We start from the raw sequence: 21,519 nt of genomic DNA on the forward strand, positions 1-21,519 counted from the left end.
TGGTTAATGGAAGGGAGTAGGGTTCTAATTGTCCTCTCTTCTGGATGTTTAGTAATTGAGCAAGAGAAGAGGGTTTATAAGCAGATGCACATGTGGAGTTTACTTTGGAGGCCCTTTGTGGCTTCTTTGTCACAGGGTGGCAGCTCAAATGACAATGACTCCATTTCCTCTCATCATCCTAGGCCTGTGAGAACTCTGGGGGAGGAAGATCTTGGAATCTGCACGTGCACAGGCTGCTCCTAGCTCCCAAGCACGTGGCAATGGTCTCTGAGGGACACGGAGAGAAACAGAATAGTCTAACATGCTAGCATGAGGTTTTCCCATGAAGATAGTCTAAACTTGTTCTTCAACTTGGGAACACAGAGTCCTTTCTGGGTGCTCAGAAGATTGTACATGTATATGTGTGAATAGTTTTCAAATGTTTCACACATATGTGTATGAATAAGCTTTTCGTGTATGACTTGATTAATAAAGTGCATTCATGTAAAATCATTCCTCATTTTATGGTATCTTTCCCTCCTTATATTAATACTAAAAAATTACCATCACAGGAGATTTGATCTGTGTTTTCATTAAAAAGAGGTCCTCACTTTTTTTAAAATTTATTTTTTATTTTTTAAAGACTTCTTAATTTGAGAGAGCAAGGTGAGAGGTGTGCAGGGGCAGAGAGAGGGAAAGAGAGTCTTAAGCAGACTCCATACTGAGCATGGAGCCCTACACGAGGCTCCATCTTAGGACCCTGAGAGCATCACCTAGCCAAAACCAAGAGTCAGATGCTTAACTGACTGCACCACTCAGGTGCCCCATGAGGCCCTCATTTTTCAAAAGGTTAAGATTCTTTACCTAAATCCTACTCTGGAGCTCCTACTGACAGAGGAGTAGCATCTTATGCCACACCCAGGTTTCATACTAACAATTTACTCTCCTTATTTCAATTATACAGGACTGGGAAAGGGCTTGCCTTTGACTCTATATAGAAAATGTGCAATGACAAAAGGGTTATAGCTCTGTACACAGACAATCTATAGTTCTTAAGGGAGATGTCCCAAGACTGGTGGTTATGGGAGTATATGGACCAGCTCATGGCTTTTTTCCAAGTCACATCTCTGTTGAGGGTTATTATTTCCTAACTATCCACTTAAACCTTGAGTTAAACTTATTTTCAGAATTACATCTCATTCAAGAGTCTTTTTTCCTCAGGGGAAAAAAATACAAAATATTTAGTACTTAACAAGATTTTCCACATCTGGATGAAAATAAAAGAGCCACAAATCTTAGCCGAGTGATCCTGGAGTCCTGGGATCGAGTCCCATGTCTGGCTCCCTGCATGGAGCCTGCTTCTCCCTTTGCCTGTGTCTCTGCCTCTCATTCTTTCTCTCTCTCTCTCTCTGTCTTTCATGAATAAAGAAATAAAATCTTAAAAAAAAATCTTAGCCAAGATGTTTTGAAACTTTGAAGTAGTCATTTGTTCAAGGTTGCCAGATTTACCAAGTAAGAATACAGATACACAGTTGAATTTGAATATCAGATAAACAGTTAATTATTTTTAGTATGAGCATGTCCCATGCAATATTTGGGAAATACTTATTCTAAAAATGTATTTGCTCTTTATCTGAAATTAAAATTTAACCGGACATTTTATTTGGCAACTCTAAAATTGACTTGCTCCTGTTCAGGTGACTTTCTGTTTAAGGATTAAACATTCTCCCTCAGTAGATTTTCCCATTTCCACCTACAGAGACCTTCACGGCCTCTTGCAAATGGTTGCCCTAGTGAGTCTTACACCTGTGAATGTCAAGAAAGTATTTTATTGGCCTCTCAAGTATTGCTTTATACACTGTAATGAGAAGTCACAGGTAAGAAAAACTCATCTAGAAGCTTTCTAAAAGCCTCCTTTAATTGTGTTTAATATGTTTCCATGTATATACATATTTATTTCCATCTCTCCTCTTCCAAACATAGGAATTACAGTATCTCATAAAATATACATACACAATAGAGAAAATAAATGACTAATGAAGATAAATTCAGGTTAGGAAAATCAGACCAGACCAGGAATGAACTTAGTATACAAAGCAGACATTGTCAGGCCTTGGCCAGCTGATGTGTGAGGAGGCTGCACAGGCTCCCCTGTGGCCCTTTGGGTGGCTGGTGCAAAGTGAGTCTCTGCAGCGGCTCCCTTCACAATGTCCATAAAATAAAGCAAACCAGTTGCTCTGGAGTCACTCAGCTATTCCTGGTTTTAACCTGAGCAAGGTCCTCTTAGAGGACTGGAGTAATCTAGTGAACAATGCTCTTTCTAAGACTCTCTAAGTATAAATGAAGCAATCAGCTTCTGAAACCTCAATATTTGCCAATGGCACAATCCCCAAATGCAATTCAAAAACAGTAGTTCTTCGGATGTCAAAAGGATGCACCCCGGGTATGTAGCTCTCTGATGACTTATCTGAATAATAATAATAAGGATACTGAAGATGACAGCAATGATCATAATCATAATAACAAATACCAACTATGGCTCCATGCTTAGGCAATTTACATTTAATCTGCACAAGGATCCTGTAGGTTAAATATTATTTTACTACTTTTTTTTAAAGCATGTTGAAGAAATTGAGGCTCAAAGTTATGAGCCCAGTGTCACAAAACCAGTAAATGGCAGAGCTGTGATTTGAAGCTTTTCTGATTCTAAAAACCTGGCTCTTTTTGAGAATGAGAAAGGGTTTATGTTTTTTTATGGGATTTAAAACCAACAGTTTTCTTTCTTCCAATTGTGAAAGTAATACCTATTTATTTAGAAAGCATGAAAAGTAGAAAAAGAAAGAAAAATGACCTATACTTACTTTTTTTAAAAAAGATTTTATTTATTTATGTGAGATAGAGAGTGCACACAGTGGGGGAGAAGTAGACTCCTCCCTGAACAGGGAGATTGATGTGGGGGCTTGATCCCAGGACCCTGAGATCACTACCTGAGCTGAAGACAAATGCTGAATGAATTGAGCCACCCAGGTGCTCCTTACTTATATGTTCATTACCCAAAAGAAATAAAGGTCATTTAGGGATTCAGTTGGTGAGGAAAAAGGATATAGGTTATAGACTGGATGATGAGGGATAAGAGAACAAGAAAGACATTTTAAGCCATAAACCCACCATTTAAAATTTTTTTAAAGAAAAAAATTTTTTCTTTAAAATATTTTAACTAACCTTATTGGCAAAGTAGTTTGAAACAACCTGGATTTTTGGTTGTGCTTTGCCCAAAACTGGCCCTAGACCTTCTTAAGTCATTTTGCTGAGTCTTCCTGCCCCCACCCCTCAAGGTTCCCTTTTTCTTTACCTGGGAAATGAACTGTTCAAGTTTCTCAAAGAGTTGCCCTTGGAGGCATTAATACTTGCACCAACCCAGGCTGCCTGAATGGAAGTCTCTGGGGGAGGGGCCTGGGAATCTGCATTTCACAAGATGCCTTTGTGTTTGCTGCTCTGCAAAGACTGAGAAACACTGAAGCAAATTGTTCCTGCTTCAACAGGCCTCCGGATGCAAAGGTTCAAATGTACCCTTAATAAGAGGAGGAGGGCTACTCCTATAAAAGGAGGTATTTTCACTGGGGAAACAATCTTTCAGGTTGTTTATCCCACCTGAGCCCTGAGAGTGTGGCTCCTGGTCCTCAGCCTACCACCCTACTATACCTGTAGGCACCCAGATTGATGCAACTGATTCCCAGGTTGTATCTGGATCGGATGAAGCCTGGCTGGATCTCCAGGGCTCGTGTGTAGGCCTCCACAGCTTCCTCACTGCGGTCTCCGTTCGCCAACGTTGCCCCGAGACGGTTCCATAAGGAATAGTCCTGATGACAAAATCAGAGCTAAAAACTGGCACGAGCCACAGTGGCAGGGTACTCCCATCTTTCTTGCAAGAAGAAGGATGCTGGCTAAAATTTATCCAGGGCTCACGGATAGGGACCATGATGGTGGTGAATTACTCAAAAAATGGTATGAATGACTTTGTGAAATGACATTAGTTCAACAAAGAGCAGCTACGTTGGATGCTGTCAGGCAATTCATGTTTCTATTTGAAGTACCTGAGTATTAACAGCCACAGTAGCATATTGTTAGTCCCGATCACTTTAAACCATTGGATGCAGGGAAATAAGATGCAGCAGAAATGTGCAGAGTGTAGCCTGTGAGAACTTATTTTTAACAAAGAACCTTAGGGTTTCTTGTTGTGTACTTACCTCTGGCCGAACCGTTAAGGCAGCGTTAAATGCGTCTATTGCTCTATTAAACTCTCCACTCAGGTGGAACAGAACCCCCAGACCTGTCTGTAGGTCTGGATCAATCATATCTCCATTTTGGTGGGCAGCTTCCAGATATAATTCCTTAACTCCTTCCAAAACAGAGCTACAAGGGAAAAAAATTGAGATGTGTATTCCAAATAGTCTGAACATATATTATTTGTTATTATGTCCTCTGTTCCAAGAGAACATTACAGGCTGGAAAAATCTTGCTTAAGAGATCTTCGCTTAATGAGAAGGACTATTCATACTGCATATTAAAAAAAAATACCTGCTGATTTTCATGAATTATTTCATTGTACACAGAAACAGACTGTGCTAAGGAAGGTCTTCACAAGGAGAGTTCTATTGACCCTGTGAGTGCCAATGTGGAGAACCTCAGGGCTCCGTGAGGATGAATTTAACGTCATGATTTATTGCTGATAGAAACAAAATCCCTAGAAGAAAGGACTTCCGTTTTTCCTCATACCCAATTCTCAGGCTTTCTAGAGGTTGGCAAATTTTATAATTTATTTTAGGTTAATTATGTGTCCATGGCATTTTGCTTTAAATTATGGTACTTGGATATCTGTGAGTGCCCACAATCTTGATCACATGTCTGTTCGTTGGTTCTGGTCCCAGCATCAATCTTTTCCATCAGATTGCTCTTCTAGCAGTCCTACAACCACACTGGAATTGGTACTGGTGAGGCTTGTTCATTACCCTTATGGTGACTGTGTAAATAGGTGTTTACTGCCGACTGTAATTTAATTAGAAAGATACCTATCAACTGGAGACTTGGACATCCTCCGGGTAAGGCCAGGAGATCCCTTCTTGCTCTTCACAAGATATTTGTACTTTGGGTTTTGCTTAATCCAATTCTTTAGAGCTTCACAGGCATCCTGCTGATGGCCTGTGTTAGTGTAACTCACAGCCAAAGCCATCAAAGCTTTCAGGTTGTTGGGCTGTAATTCTAAGCACCTGCAAGAAGGCATAAATAAATAGGTAAATAAATAAATAGCCAATTTCAGATTATTCCTGAGCCAGGGTCTAACAGTTTTTTAGGAAATTAAAGGTCTTTATTAACTAAATGGTGCAAAAGCATGGCTAAGTTATGTTAAATCTTTGGGCGATACCATATTTATCTATGTGAAAATTGGGACCTAAGTATGTTGGTAAGAAAGTTAAAACGTATCTCGATGAGCGCTAGTTCTGATAATTTAATATATGGCTTTAAAACTATAAAAAAGGTGGCTAATCCTTGCACAAAATTTACTAGAAGTTTATTTCATGAGGAGAGGATAGCATTGTTTTAGCGAAGCTCTGCTATTGATGTATTAAACATATCAGATCCACAAAGCAAACTGACTTGAGGTAAATTTGGATATTCAGAGATGAAAGGCTGTACAATGTTTTATAAAGAAGAGATAAATTCCTGTGTTTCTAGACTACCGATGTGGGTTTATAGAAGGCACAGGTTACAGCTCCTCCTCCTCATGCTATTCCACTGGCCTCTGGCATGAGAATCATCTGGGGATCCGGTAAAATGCAGATTATGTAGTACAGTTGGCCTGTGGTGGGCCTGAGGCTGGGCAGGTCTGACAAGCTCCCAGATGATAATGAAACTGGTAGTCCCTGGAGTAGATTTGGTGTAGCAAACCCTACACTGTACCTACATAGGTGCTGTAGGGAGAGATTATATAGGGATTACATGTTGTAAAGGGAAAGGAGAAGTCGAATCAGTAGAGGTGATTTTTCCAGGGTTTACACGGGGGTTCTAATCAAGTAAAGTGTGATGCTACATCCACCCAAAGTAGTCTAGACTTTTAGTCAGGGGCTTAGTAGTTACACTTGCAGGTCACTGAAGCTATTTTAGGAGATTCTCTATAGACACATGGACCTAAAATTACAGAGATTATTTTGAGTATGTTTTTCCTGAAAACAACTTTCAAGTGTGCAGAAGGCTAGAAAGTTAAGAGGGACTATATATGTAATAAGTCTATTTTATGATCGCTTTTGACATAAACACTTTTGTGCCAATGAAGGTCAACTGATTTGTGGTTGACAAAACACTGCGATTTAGGAATATTATTTGTTCATAAATTCTTGTTTCCTACAGCTTAGTGTAATATGTAGCATCTTAGCACTTCTCCTGGCCAAATTCTTTGTACTTAAGGGTCAAAAGACAAGATAAACAGGAAGGCCATTAACAAGTGTCTACCCCACCCATGATTTTACATTTAGCTTCATCTACCTCTGGAGGGCGACAATAGCAGCTTGTTCATTTTCATTCTCTGCCTGGGTTATCCCGAGGAACTGCCATGCCTACAAAAAACAACTGAGGTCAACATTGCAAGAGGAAGCAGATTCACTCATGTGCTTTAGACCCCTCTATGCAGAATAACCTGTCTCAGATGTGAGAGTCTTGAAAAAGGGAAAAATATCACAAGCATTTCTTTAATCAAAGGCTCTTCAGACATCTGGGTCAAGATCCTTTGCCATTATTGACAGATTCTCAGCATTTAGTCTCCTGTGACCCATGGAAACATTTGAGTATCTGAGATTTCATGATATTGGGTGTCATAAAACCAAGAGATAAATATATAAAATTAGGCATTTATGGGGAAAAGGGATGTAAAATAACCCAAAAATGTAGCTCAAGAGTCTAGACTTTATAAAGTAAGGAATCTCAAGATGTACAAAATAAAATAAGTTTTTATAAATGCAAGTCTAACTATTATTATAGGAGCTAACAGATAATTTAGGAAATAGGGAAGATAAAACAAAATCCTCCACTCTAATGTGTTCACTGCTCTAATATCACTGATGAAAAGTATAAAGCACATAGAAAATGCAATATAATGCATACATAATTTTATAGCCTACACTTATCCTTATGGATTTGAAAGAATTTGGGGAGTACATAACTCTCCTGCCTACAGACATTTTAAAGCAAAACTATATGAAGATACATAGAGTCATCCAGAAGATGTAAAAATTATATTGACTTTTCCCATCCTTAGTTATTGTTACTGATGCCACATAAACCCATAAAAAATACTGATTATCCCCCCCAAGTCTGTGATTCTTCTTAATCTTTTAAATGTACACACAGCAGCCCCTATTTTGGTTTCACTTTCCATACATCTTAGAATGCTTCTTCTCCTTCTTCTTCTTCTTCTTCTTCTTCTTCTTCTTCTTCTTCTTCTTCTTCTTCTTCTTCTTCTTCTTCTTCTTCTTCTTCTTCTTCTTCTTTTAATTCATGAGAGACACAGAGAGAGTGGCAGAGACATAGGCAGAGGGAAAAGCAGGCTCCCAATGGGGAGCCTGATACAGAACTTGGTCCCGGAACCCTGAAATCATGACCCGAGTCCAAGGCAGACGCTCAACCACTGAGCCACCCAGGTGCCCCATCTTAGAATGCTTCTTAAGCTTGATGAAACAGTCACTGTCTGAGAGTTTCTCACTAGCCTTTGAGCATGATGTCATTTTCACTGTTCATAGATTGTTTGTTATCTGAATTTTGGGGTCTCCAAGATTCAGAAACCCTGGATCCTTGATTGGGAACCATTAGTTACTCAGTGCTCTAATCTTCTCATTTATGAATCTGACATAACAAATGACTTTCTCTTCCACAGTAATTTGTATATCTTCTTAAAAATTCCAATATTTTGGTTCACAGTTCCAATTCTCAGTTCAATCTCATTTCACTGTCAATCTTTTGACTAACAAGATATCAGAACTTTAGCCTAGTGATCAGTTTACACATCCTTCCTATACAAACTTTAAGTACACCCAACAATAATAATGAAGGGATTATTGATGCACCAAGGCACTGAACTAAGCACATTATTTGTATGAACTAATTTAATCCTCATAACACCCAATGAGCTAGTCATTATAATTGTGATTTCCATTTTACATATGAAGAAATGGAACTGAGATGGTTTAAATGACCTGTCCCAGGTCACAGGGCTCATGGCTCATGAGTGGTAGAGCAGAGATTTGAACCCACATGGTTAGGACAGCACAGCCTGGAATCTTAACCATTATTCTATATTGCTATCTTGGCACCATATATAGCCTTCCCTAAAATTTCTGCAAATTCCTGATGAGGAATATTCTTTATAACATAATTCCTGAAAATTACCTCCAAACTAAAAAAAGACGTCACACATGCCACTATCTTATTACAGTCCTTCGCAGGTTTGAAAATATAGTGGACTGAGGTCAGATGGCGGAAGCCTCTTTGGGTGGTCTCCTGGCCTCTGTCTCCATCACCTTCCACACCTCAGAGAACATGAAGATCTGATTGTATCCCTCTGCTGAGTAGAGTCCCTAGTGGTTCCCTTGGCTTTCCTGAGGTTTAGGCTCTTACCTGCCTCTTCCTCTCCTGTCATCATCTCCTCCCCTCTCTTCCCTGGAATGATGTTTCATGCTCCACTGCCCACACACAAACCACTTCCTCTTAATACCCTTCTGCTATCTTTAATTAAGCCCCCTCCTCCTTCAAAACTCAGCTTCAGATTTAATTGTAGAGGGAGGCCCGTTCAGAAGCCTTGCTCTCTGCTCCCCTAGCATCCTGTGCATACTCTGACATTGCATTTATTACATGGCATTGATTTATTTGCTTGTCTCTTCAGATAGACCACAAATGTATCTTTCCAAGTTTCCTTTTTCCAGCTCTTCCATATACAAAGCCAGTGCCTGGCACAATTTTTGGGACACAGTATGTACTCAGTTAATGCTGAGTGAGTTAACCAAGGGTGAGAGATGTTGTGGCTCATGACAAAACTGTGCCGTGCCCCCTGAAAACTACTGCTGAGCCTCCCAGTTGGCAATTTTGGTTGACCCCACTCTCTTATTTTTGGACACTATAAATACTGCCATTTGGTTAGAGGACAGATACCTATTTGTAACTTATAAACACACAGCAGAGTAAGCCAGGTTAACTCCTTTGGGAGCCTTTATTTGGTAGAGCTCTGTGGTGTCCTCTGTCCCTCATTCACATGCCACCACTTGGTGAGCTTAGCAGGATGAAGGGAAAATAATACCTCTGCATCTCCTGGGTCCTGAAGAATCGCTGCTTCCATGAACAGGATGGTGACCGGCAGGTCCCCTTCCTTCAGTCTTTTCAAGCCTTCTTCAAATGCTCCAGGCCAGTCCTTGAAGGGATTTTCAGTGTGAAAGTAATATCCCTACAACACGGAAAAGGGCAATATGAGATCCATTGGTTAATCTCTTCATTCTTATATTCAGAGCTCTTTTTGAATTTTAATTTAAATTATTTATAATTTAACTTAAATGACTGGTTTTTAGTCCTTCCTTTGAATGTAGTACATTTTCATTATATAAATTTTAGAGGATAGTATTTTGTTATTGAATAATATAAAAAAGAAGCAAATAGTCACCCATAATGCCACAATTTAAATATCACTGCTAATATTTTTGAGTTGTTTTCTATTACTGTTTTGCTTTTTTTGTTTTAGTCATTTCCCCCAAGATTTAAAAAATACCAAGTTTTGGATGTATTTTTGCTAAGTGCAACCATCCAATTGCCTTGAAATGTTAAATGCCACATACTATAATCTGTATGTATATATACTGCGACCCTTTGGAGAGCTACAAACCATTCTATTATCTAAGATATTTTTTTATCTTCTTGCTCCTTGGACCAGTTTTTGCCCCCAGGGGCCTATATTTGCCCCATTGAGAATGCATGTCTTAAAGTTATAGATCTTTTATTTAAAAAACTGAAATTATACAGAATGTACAAATAATATTTTTCTATGAATATATAAATTAAACAAATAAGCTCATAGCATATATGCAGCTTTGTAGCTTAAGCCCCACTTAGTTTTAGTTTTTAAAACTATTTACATTGTGCCAAAACATATTTTTCTTTTTTTAATTTTTATTTATTTATGATAGTCACAGAGAAAGAGAGAGAGGCAGAGACACAGGCAGAGGGAGAAGCAGACTCCATGCACCGGGAGCCTGACGTGGGATTCGATCCCGGGTCTCCAGGATCGCGCCCTGGGCCAAAGGCAGGCGCTAAACCACTGCGCCACCCAGGGATCCCGTGCCAAAACATATTTAATCAAGCTCCTACTTTTGGGCATTCAAGTTACTTTTATTTTTTTTGTTATCATAAATAAAGTTACAGTGAAACCCTCATTGCAAATTTTTGTCTGCATATGATTACCTTGGGATAGGCTTCCAGACAGCTTTATTAGACTGAAGACTATGAACTATTTTGAGGCCCTTGATATGTATAACTGAATTGCTTTTGAGAAGTTTGTCCCAAGTTAAACCCTCATTGGAAATATCTGAGAGAAATTATTTGTTGCAGCCTTACTAGCATAGATGATCACAATACCCTTCTGATTTCATAGATACAAATAAGCTAGTCTGTTAAGAGTGCTACTAAGGTTTTAAAATAGATTAAATGGAGACTTCCGTTCTCTATTGTTGCTGAGAAAGACAAACCCCCTTATCAAAGCCACAGGGTATAACTAGTTTATGTAGTGGTGTTACATATATGGGGTCCCAGGGGTGAGGAGCTCAGGGGTCCACCCATGCCTCGGGGGCATGATTTATAGCCTAGAGTCTGACAATCTGTAGCAATGTTTTCTTTTTCTTGCTCATTTTTTATTTCTTTGTGGAAAAGAGTTATTTTTAATAAGATAGTTGCTCCGATTTTATGAGATTACCTAACCTACTGAGGGGCAGAGAATACTAGGAGAAGACAGTTTAATGACTGTAGATTAAAAATTCCCTAAGATTGGAAACTATTCATCATCGTATCTATTGCTAGGTGGGTAAATATTTTGGATTGAACAAATGGAAGCTATCCAGAGCTATTAATTGAGATTTCCTCTACCACAAAAAAAATCCATAAGACACACTTATTTGTGTATATATGGTTTTTCCTTGAGTAAGGAAATTCCATATCTTTTTCTTTCAAGTCATTTAAATTTATTTTTTTAAATGCTCCTCACCTCTTCACCAAGTGTATGTATGTATGTATGTATGTATGTATGTATTTATATTAATTTTTTCCCGCCAAATGTTTTTAAAAGCTTAAACCCAAAGGCAACTGGGACTTTGTGGGTAATTTGGCTGGTTCTTCACTGAACTCACACATTTGCTGGGGCTCCTTTCAGGGGAGTATCTTTGAGGAATCCCCTTGGGACTTGACCTGCTGTGTGAAGGGTGTGAAGGGTGTGAAGGGTATCTTTTCCACTGAGTTTCTTTGTTAGCTGTGTAAGGACCACCTGTGAAATAGAGATCTAAGCCCCTACTTCACTCCACTATCGACCGATACCATTTCTGTTAGCTCATTCACACGGCTCATGTGAATGGCTGACAAAAAGTATTATGAGATTAGCCAGTTCTTGTTCCAACACACTCTCAATGTCAGTATTTGCCAGCAGTCAAGATGCAAGTTCTTGTTGGCTGCCAAACTGTATTAGAATTAATAAAACTAAGAGTATTTCATTCCAGCTTTGCTGTCTTTGCACATTGGCTAATTGTATTGTTTTCATCCACCAGAATATCTTCTAGGTCAGACTGGGATCGGTTTGTCTGTTTGATTCTTGATTTTTTTGCAAAATAGTTAATGACTACTTTATAAAAATACCATGCAAAGAGGTTGAGAAAACTGGTCAGCATGTATAAGAACAGAATCAGTCACCTTCTCACTAGCCGAGATTGTAACTTGGTTCTGAGCTTCTTGATTCTCTGATATCCAGTTCCTCCGGGCCATTTCTTCCCATTCTGCTTGCATCTTATCCCAAAACTCTGTATCTGACTAGTAGACAGGAGAAATAAAGAGAGATGAATTTAAGAACATGCTATGTCACCTGCTTTATTTCTAGAAAGACAATTTTCCTCAGAGGTCAAAATGAATTCTGAGGAGGAATAAAATGTTCAAACTGGCCACCTCCAATGATACTCATGGTTGAAGAGCTCCTGGAGGGTACTTAGTGGTCAGAGTGTTGAATTGGATTATTTGGGACTTTCTCCAGCGGGAAAATAGTTACCATCTGAAGGACGAGGATCATGTATACCAAATTCAGCTAAAAATCCATTACTTGAACATTTCAAGTGTGGGTACTGGGCACACATTTTAGGAGGGATGGTCTTAGAGTTGCTCTCAGGATATGAGGAATTAGAGCAATGGCTTTGGGACTGGATGGCCAAGTGACTTGGGTAAGCAGCCGACTATGGACAAAGGAGAATAACATTAGTTGACCCTACTCTGTGCCAGGCACTGTGCTGGGGGAAAATTGATTATGGTCACAAAGCTGGGATTGCATAGGATCAGAACCCCAGTGTGGCTTCCAAGCCCATGCTTATCACCTATGGCAAAAAGGGCCTCCTGGGGCTAAAGAATGAAGGACCTTGGCTTTTGATGTGAACTTGAGTCCTCTTAGTCAAAGTCTTGTCTATGGCAGGCTGATTTTTTTTGGAAAAATATTACTTTGTGTTTTTCTCCTTATAATTTTCCTTTATGTTTTCCAAAAGCAAAACCAGGTCATTTGCTCTGCTTTACTTCAGGGGAGGACAGAGGCAGCAATTTTCTGCCAGAACTGTCCCTGGTTGGCTTCTATTTTGTTGAGCCCGAAGAGAGGACTTTGGGTGTCCTGGTGTGAGGAAAAATGGGAAATATTTTAAAGAACTAAGAGATGAAGGGGAACTTCCCCGGGGTGGGAAAGAGAAGAAGGGTCGTGGATTCTGAGATGAGTGGGAGACTGGGGCTGAGCTTTTAAGTTTTTCCTTGTGAATTGGCCTGACTTCCAAGAGGGTGACAGAGGGTATGACTGGGGGCTGACTTCAACTCTGATTTCAACATGGCAGGGACATTGGCAGAACCTGGATTTCAAGGACCCATTTGGGGCTTGTTGGCTGTTAGCCATCAGCATGACAGACAAGAAAATGGAGACTCTGTCCTTGATTTCTGGCACCACATAATTGGTGTCCAAGACTAAGTGTAAGAGAGGTGCTTGCAAACCACTTAATTTTCTTTAAAGAAAACAAGGGATATTGTTGCTTAAACACCTGAATCTGGGACTGAGATGCATACTCTTACCTGCAAATCTCAATTTCTATGATTCTAAGTCCTGTGACTTGCTGACATACCATCAAGGCTTCCCTTGACCTTTCAGTCCTTCTAGCCTTACCTTCTACTTTACCCTCTACGTGACCCTCGTGTCATTACTCTATGGTGGGAACTCTTCAAAGTTACTCTGAATGATAATTATAAGCTTATTTCTTCTGGATATAAATGTTCAAAGAATAAGGGCCAGCCCAGTGTGATTAATCCCAGTCTGGCCCTGTAATTCTCCTTTATTATGTCCACAATACTCCTTCCTCCCACAGGGATGGGTCCTGTCCCTTCAGCAGAGGCCTCCCCTTGACGAAGGGTCAGAGCAGCAGGCACCTTGACTGTGTCTAAGATGCTAGAAGCACATGGAATGGCTACCACTTATCCAGGTTAAGGTTAGGAGTAAAACTCCAAATTTCTTCTTTAGCAATTTTTAGTAGAATACCGCATTATGCAAACAGAATGATCTCAGGTATACTAAAGCAATGGCTTAATGAAAAACTAGAAGGAAATATGCTGCCGTGTTAAGAGTAATCTGTCTTTGAATGGATGATGGGCGATTTTTTTTTCTGCTTCTTTATACTTCTCTGCACTTTCCGAATTTTCTATGACTATGCATTGCTGTTCTAATTTTTTTTAAAGTTCAAAATGACAATAAAAAAGAACAAATATCTATCCTTTTTTAAATACCAGAAACCTGAATATTTAGATACTAAGGAATTTGGAAAAAAATTTGGAAAATATTTTTGGAGACTCATCTTCTTGAATAGCTTTTCAAAGGCATAGGTGCAACTTGTCTGCATAGAAACTAAGATAAATCTACAAGTGAATTTTATAACATTTACTGATTTTCCCAAGTCTTCTGAATGAAAGAATGATTTCATAACGTGTACATCTTGATTACAAAAGGATGCATCACTTTTCCTGCAGCTTCAGATTAGAGCCATGGATGCAGAAATAAGACTGTGGTAGACAACAGGACCTCCGTGAAGGTGAGGCTGCCAGGCTTTCATTTAATGAGATACACCAGGACTTACTGTTACCACTTAGAATAAGTTCTGCTAATTAAAGTGCACAGCACAGATTCATTTAATTACAGATGACTACTTTTAGCACAATCAATTTTTATCCAGCCTCAGAATCCAGGCTTCATTCACATAACTGCAATTAACACTGCTTCTTTTTTCTATTTCTAATCATTTTTCAGGAAACCTGTAACATAGTTGAATTTTCACCACTGTAGATAAGACTGAGGGAATTTTATGTATTGATGATTTTCTCAGCTGTTCTGGGATTTTATGGATTGTTTATGGACACTCTACAGGGAATAAGTTTTCTGCTTACACCAGAAATGAGCTATTGGCAATCCATTTTCATTTTTAAAATAGCTTCCTGATGGTAAGTTTCATGAGAAACTTGGGGTATGTATTAGAGTGGTTAAGAAAAGCAGCTCTCTCCTCAGATGGGCCTGGGAACAAATATGACTCCATCACTGACCTTCTGCTAGACCCTTGACTCCTCTAGATCTCATTTTCCTTGTCTTTAAAATGAACATACAATGATGATCTTGGTTAGTCATTATGAGGATTAAATAAGAAAATATATTTACATGAAACACATGGAAGATGTTCAATAAGCAATAAGTGTGCTTATTAGTGTTTCTGTATCACGAAAGAAAGAATGAAAGATCATTTACAACCTCAAAGCACAAATACACGTCAATGAGTATCTTGCTGTTGTAATTTGCTGTAAATACATATCCTCTTCTAGATACCTTTCCTCTCTTTATTTAAATCTTTCCCAGCTACCTAATTATTCAAAAATTGGAGCAAAGTTAAGACGATTATGGAAAAAAAAGACTATCATGTAGCATAAAATGATATTTATGAAGAGTTGTTACAACATGGAGCAGGCCTTGAGTTATACTGTTCCTTCATAGGTAGTGTGATCATAGTGATAGAAAACAACAAAAAACATGTTGGGAAAAAAACATGTTGTAGAATAATGTATCAGTAGCATTACCTTCACAGGATGGGATTATGAGTAATTGTCCTATCACCTTTCTTTGTGTTTTACAGCATTTCCTAAGTTTTCTATTGCTAACATATTATTTTTGTGAAAAAGTAAGATTTGGTTAAAAAGTACTTCTGAGGTGCCTGAGTGGCTCAGTCCGTTAAGTGCCTGACTCTTGATTTCAGCTCAGGTTATGATCTCAGGGTGGTGAGATGGAGCCCTGTGGCAGGCTTGGTGCTCACAGCAGAGTCTGCTTGAAATTCTCTCACTCCCTCTCCCTCTGCCCCCTGCTCCTTTCACATGCTTTCTCTCTTACTCTCTCTAAATAAATGAATAAAATCTTAAAAAAACACAAATTCTTCTCAATTTCAATTTCTCCAAAGACCCTACACTAGAGGAATCTCTTATTTCTCTGAGTTCCTTTGAACTAATATTGTGAACCAGTGGTTAGAAGAAAGATGTGTGCTAGAAGCTTCTATTTTCCTTATAAACTTGGACAAGTCATTTAAACCCATTTGTACATTGTTTTTTGTCATTTGTAAAGTAAGAAGACTGAATTGATTACACAATAGCTCAGGTTTCTTTGTCTATGCAGATTGACTCAGAAGGTCGGAATAAGTGGGACAGGAAGAGGGCTTCTAGCCTATTTGCTGATCTCTAAAAATTATACTTTAAAGCATTTTCCCTTTACTTTTGATTGTAAAACTAGAAAATAAAAATTTCTATAAGAACCATGACACAATTACTACTAATTAAATTAAAATATAAAGAATAAAAAAATAAGCAATTTAATTTAGAACCAGGGCATTTTAAGAAAGACTAGCATATTGCTACTTCCCATTCACCAGTCTATTTTGGTTATCCTCGAGTTAAAATAGAGATACTTTCAATTTTGTGGTCAGGCATAACTGTTGAGTAGAAGGATCCTAGGGTTGTGCTGTGAAAGAACTGTTTGATGTGAGATGATATGCCCATTGTGCCTGTGAGGAGTCTTTCTTTTTGCTTCTTTAGATATCCATTGACTGCCACTGGATCAAAATATAAACAATCCATTCTCTACATGCAAAAGAAATGAGAGCAGCCCTTGCATGGCAAGGAATGAAAATCACTGTGCAAGTTTGGATAAGATATTTGGCATGACAAACAATTTCTGTTGAGGTAAAACTATGTGTAGATCAGTAAGAGGGATCTTATTGCCCTGGGATCCAATAGCCTAGGCTAGCAAAGTGTGGCTGAAACATCCTCACTCACATCTCTTATTGACTAAAGGCTACTATTAGTCAAAGATTCCATGCGGCTGCCCAAAGAACATATTCAACCTGGGGCTGTAAGAATAGATGCTTACCACCCTGTTTGAGGATGGGATAGAATTTCAATTGGTCAGAATTAGTTTGAGTTCTGGGTACATCCTTGGGTGTCCCACATAGTGATGGTCATTGGCAAACTGGAGTTTATTCCGGCAAGAGTGAATGGGCAAGAGTAACCCAGTTTATGAAGCAATTCATTGGTAAAGCAAGGCTCAGAAGGATGGTGGAGCTGAGTAAGCAGGCTTAGCCTTGTCTTACAGACAGAAGAACTAGGGTGAGTGACTGGAAGCTCCTGGGGGACAGATTTTTATCAAATGCTAAAAATGTAATGGGCTGTTTCTTCCTCAGAGGGATGGTTTTCCCAACATGGAGCCTGATGCGGGGCTCCATCTCACAACCCTGAGGTCATAACCTGAGCTGAAATCTAGAGTCAGATGCCTAATCAACTAAACCACCCAGGTGCCCTAACATTAGAGATCTTTCCACAGAAGTGGAATGACCAATGTGAGGAGCACTTGTAAAGATGATTCACATATTGTTTGACTGGATGAATTCTATAGTCTCTTATGACTTTGAGTATCAGAATGCAACATTATTAATTAATTGATTTATTGTGTCAACAGGAAAGCTCAAAATTTATAAAGTCTCTGAGATAAGAAATGGGCTTGTCACACATGCCCCTCTGTCAGTCTAAACAGTATAGACAAGAAAACGCATGGGCTTTGGCATCAGATAGAATGGGCTGCAATACTGGCCACATACCCTGTCACAAGACCTTTGGCCATTTAGCTCACCTCTTGAACTTGGTTTCCTCATTTGTAAAATGTAAAAAGTCTTGTAGGGTGGTTGTGCAGATGAAGGAAAACAATGTATGTGAAGTGCTTAAAACTTGTCCTATTAAGAATGAAGGAATTGGAGAGGCGGGGCAAGGTGGCGGAGGAGCAGGGTCCTCAGCTCACCCGGCCCCCGCAACCTACCTAGGTAACGTTCAAACCATCCTGAACACCTGCGACCTCGATCCGATCTGAGATGTCAAGAGAGAACAGCCGGATCGCTACAGAGAAGGGTTTTCACCTCTAACAAGATAGGAAGGCGGGAAAGATAAAATAAAAAAGCATCCAGTGGGGGAGGGGCCCGCGAGGAGCCGGGCTAAGGGGGCGGCGGGAGCCTCGGGACAGGAGAGCCCCCCCGCCCCCCGGAGAAGCGGGAACTTGAAAAATCCGCACCAGGTTCTTCCCCGAGGGAAAGGCGCTGGCAGGGAACTCGGGCAGGATCCCAGGGGGGGCGGTGGAGCCCCCAGGGTCCCGGGGTCACTAACAGAGGAGGGGCGCCCGGGGGAGAGCGCCCACACCCGGGGCTGAGCGGGTAAAGGGCTGGAGCGCGCCTGGTGGGGCCCGGGAGCAGCTCGGGGGCGGCTCAGGCGGCGGCTCCGCGGGAGGGGGCTGCGGCCCGGGAGCGATCCCAGTGGCGCAGGCCCCGGAGCCCAGGGCGCGGGGGACACAGCCGGGATCCTGCGCTCCCCCTGGACAGGCGGAGGCCCGGGCGGCCCCGAGCTGTGCAGATCGGCGCCCCCGCCCCCCGAGCATCCAGGCCCCTGCGGACTGGGAGCCGGGAGTTCCGCGGGGAGCTGACTCCAGGGCTGGAGAGCTGGCCGCCGCCAGTGGGGTTGTTCCTGTGTCACCCCGTGCCTGGGATGGAGCGGGGCGCCAAGGGAGCAGGGGCCTCACAGGATCAACAGCTCCCACTGAGCCGTGCACCTGGCAAGGGCGGGGCAGCTCCCCCAGGTGCACACACCCGAGAGTCAGCACAACAGCCCCTCCCTCAGAAGACCAGCTGGAAGACAGGGGAAGAGCAAATTCTTGACCAAGCCGCGCTGGAGAGCTCCAGGGGAAGTGGAGGGACTTACCAGAGGATACCCTGCCTTGTTTTTTTTTCTTTTTCCTTTTTCCAGTACAACTTGTTTTTACATAAGACTATAAATTTCCAATATTTTTTCTCTTTTCCCACCTTAACTACAATATTTTACCACCTCTTCATTTTTAAGTTTCTTCTTTTTTGACTTTCATACTTCTACAATTACAGGTCTTAGATATATTTTCCACTTCTAGAGTCCCTTCAACATACTCAATTTATTTTTGGGAGATATACAAGATTTTTTTTTGTTTGTTTTGTTTTGTTCTGTGTTTTTTGTTTTCTCTGCCTCATTTTGTTCTACAATGGTGGAAGTTAATACCTTCTAAAACGTGACCAGCATGCACCCAGAACCAAGTGGTATACCGTGCTGGTTCATTCTGTGAGATTATATTCTCTCTTCCTTCCCATTCTGCCCCCCTCTTTTATCTCATTTATGTTTTGGTGGTCAGTGGTGGGGCTCTCCACAATGTTTCTGGTTTATATAAATTTGGGACTGAGCATCTTCTAACATAGAGAACTTAATACACTCAGGACCCAGAGGATCGCCCTCTAGGACCTTTTAGGTAGACTACATTCTCCCTTTATTACAACTTTGTCACCACCACCATTTCCCAGCCCCCCCCTTTTTTCTTCTCCTTTTTTTCTTTTTCTTTCCTCTTTACTTTTTCTTTTTTCTCTTTTCTTCTTCTTCTTTAATATTCTTGGCCTTTTATTTTTTATTACTTTGTTTTAAAATTTATTTTTCACTTTAGTGGTCCTTTTGTTTTACTTAGTTCTGATCTTTCTTTTCAGTTTCTGGACTCTGACCTTGTCAGAATCACCTAGGGTGAAATTTACTTAGGTAGTGGTTGATATTCTGGACTCAGCCCACTCATACAGCTACTCTGCACTGAGCAAAATGATTAGAAGGAAGAAGTTACCACAAAAGAAAGAATCAGAAACAGTACACTCTCCCACAGAGTTACACAATTTGGATTACAATTGAATGTCAGAAAGCCAATTCAGAAGCACAATTATAAAGCCCCTGGTGGCTCTCGAAAAAAGCATAAAGATTGAAGAGACTTCATGACTGCAGAATTTAGATCTAATCAGGCCAAAATTAAAGATCAATTAAATGAGATGCAATCCAAACTGGAGGTCCTAACCTAATGAGGTGGGAGAAAGAGTGAGCAACATAGAAGATAAGTCAAAGGCAAGGAAGGAAGCTGAGGAAAGAAGAGTAAAACAATTAAAAGACCATAAGGAAAGGTTAAGGGAAATAAATAATAGCCTCAGAAGGAAAAATCTACATATAATTGGGGTTCCAGAGTATGCTGACAGGGCCAGGGGGCCAGAATCTATTTGAACAAATCATAGCTGAGAACTTCCTTAATTTGGGGAGGGAAACAGGCATTCAGATTCAAGAGATAGAGAGGCTCCCCCCCCATCAATTAAAACCATTCCACACCTCAACATTTAATAGTGAAACTTGCAAATTCCAAAGATAAAGAGAAAATCCTGAAAGCAGTGAGAGACAAGAGATCTCTAATTTATATGGGAAGAAATATTAGATTAACAGAAGACTTTTCCACAAAGACCTGGCAGGCCAGAAAGGGCTGGCATGATATATACAGAGTGCTAAATGAGAAGAACATGCAGCCAAGAATACTATATCCAGTAAGGCTGTCATTCAGAATAGAAGGAGAGATAAAGAGCTTCCAGGATAGGCAGAAACTGAAAGAATATGTGACAACCAATCCAGCTTTGCAAGAAATATTAAGGGGGACCCTGTAAAAGAAAGAGGAAGCCCAGAGAAACAATCCACAAAAATCCAGACTGAATAGGTATTATGATGACACTAAATTCATATCTTTCAATAGTTACTCTGAACATGAATGGGCTAAATGATCCCATCAAAAGATGCAGGATTTCAGACTGGATAAAAAAGCAAGACCCATCCATTTGCTGTCTACAAGAGACTCATTTTACATCCAAGGACACCTCCAGCCTGAAAATGAAGGGGTAGAGAACCATTTACCATTCAAATGGTCCTCAAAAGAAAGCTGGGATTGCAATCCTCATATCAGATAAATCAAAGTTTATCCCAAAGACTGTAGTAAGAGATGAAGAGGGACAGTATTACTTAAAGGGTCTATCCAACAAGAAGACCTAACAATCATGAATATTTATGCCCTTAATGTGGGAGCTGTCAAGTATATCAATCAATTAATAACCAAAGTAAAGATATACTTAGATAATAATACACTAATAGTAGGAGACTTCAACACAGTACTTTCTGCAAATGACAGATATTCTAAGCACAACATCACTAAAGAAACTTAAACTTAAAGCTGTTAAACGGAAAGAGATTTATTTATTTATTTATTTATTTATTTATTTATTTTTAAAGATTTTATTTATTTGTTCATGAGGGACACACACAGAGAGAGGCAGAGACACAAGCAGGGGGAGAAGCAGGCTCCATACAAGGAGCCTGATGTGAGACTTGATCCCAGGGCTCCAGGATCATGCCCTGGGCCGAAGGCAGGCAGTCAACTGCTGAGCCACCTAGGCATCTCACTTAAAGAGCTTTAAATGACACACTGGACCAGGTGGATTTCACAGATATTTACAGAACATTGCATCTGAATGCAACTGAATACACATTCTTCTCAAGTGCACATGTAACTTTCTCCAGAATAGACCACATTCTGGGTCACAAATCAGGTATCAACTGATACCAAAAGATTGGGATTGTCCCCTGCATATTTTCAGACCACATTGCTTTGAAACTAGAACTCAATCACAAGAAGAAATTTGGAAGAAACTCAAACACGTGGATGTTAAAGTGCCTCCTGTTAAAAGATGAATGGGTCAACCAGGAAATTAGAGAAGAATTAAAAAAATTGATAGAAACTAATAAAAATGAAGA

General features: G+C 40.1%; 1 protein-coding gene across 24 annotated transcripts in view; it reads right to left on the bottom strand.

Annotated features, from left to right (window-relative positions):
* PEX5L (peroxisomal biogenesis factor 5 like) overlaps positions 1–21,519 on the bottom strand; it is a 320,090-nt gene that overhangs the window by 7,979 nt on the left and 290,592 nt on the right. For all 24 annotated transcript variants that reach the window (XM_072807503.1, XM_072807498.1, XM_072807514.1 and 21 more), the window contains 6 exons: positions 11,962–12,078; positions 9,320–9,463; positions 6,520–6,590; positions 5,049–5,246; positions 4,227–4,392; positions 3,682–3,839 (listed from right to left, as the gene is read on the bottom strand). In XM_072807503.1, coding sequence (XP_072663604.1) covers positions 3,682–3,839; positions 4,227–4,392; positions 5,049–5,246; positions 6,520–6,590; positions 9,320–9,463; positions 11,962–12,078 — 854 coding nt within the window. The remainder of the gene's footprint in view (positions 1–3,681; positions 3,840–4,226; positions 4,393–5,048; positions 5,247–6,519; positions 6,591–9,319; positions 9,464–11,961; positions 12,079–21,519) is intronic.

The sequence above is a fragment of the Canis lupus genome, chromosome 31 (genome assembly GCF_048164855.1).
Source record: "Canis lupus baileyi chromosome 31, mCanLup2.hap1, whole genome shotgun sequence".
In the NCBI taxonomy this organism is placed as follows: domain Eukaryota; kingdom Metazoa; phylum Chordata; class Mammalia; order Carnivora; family Canidae; genus Canis; species Canis lupus.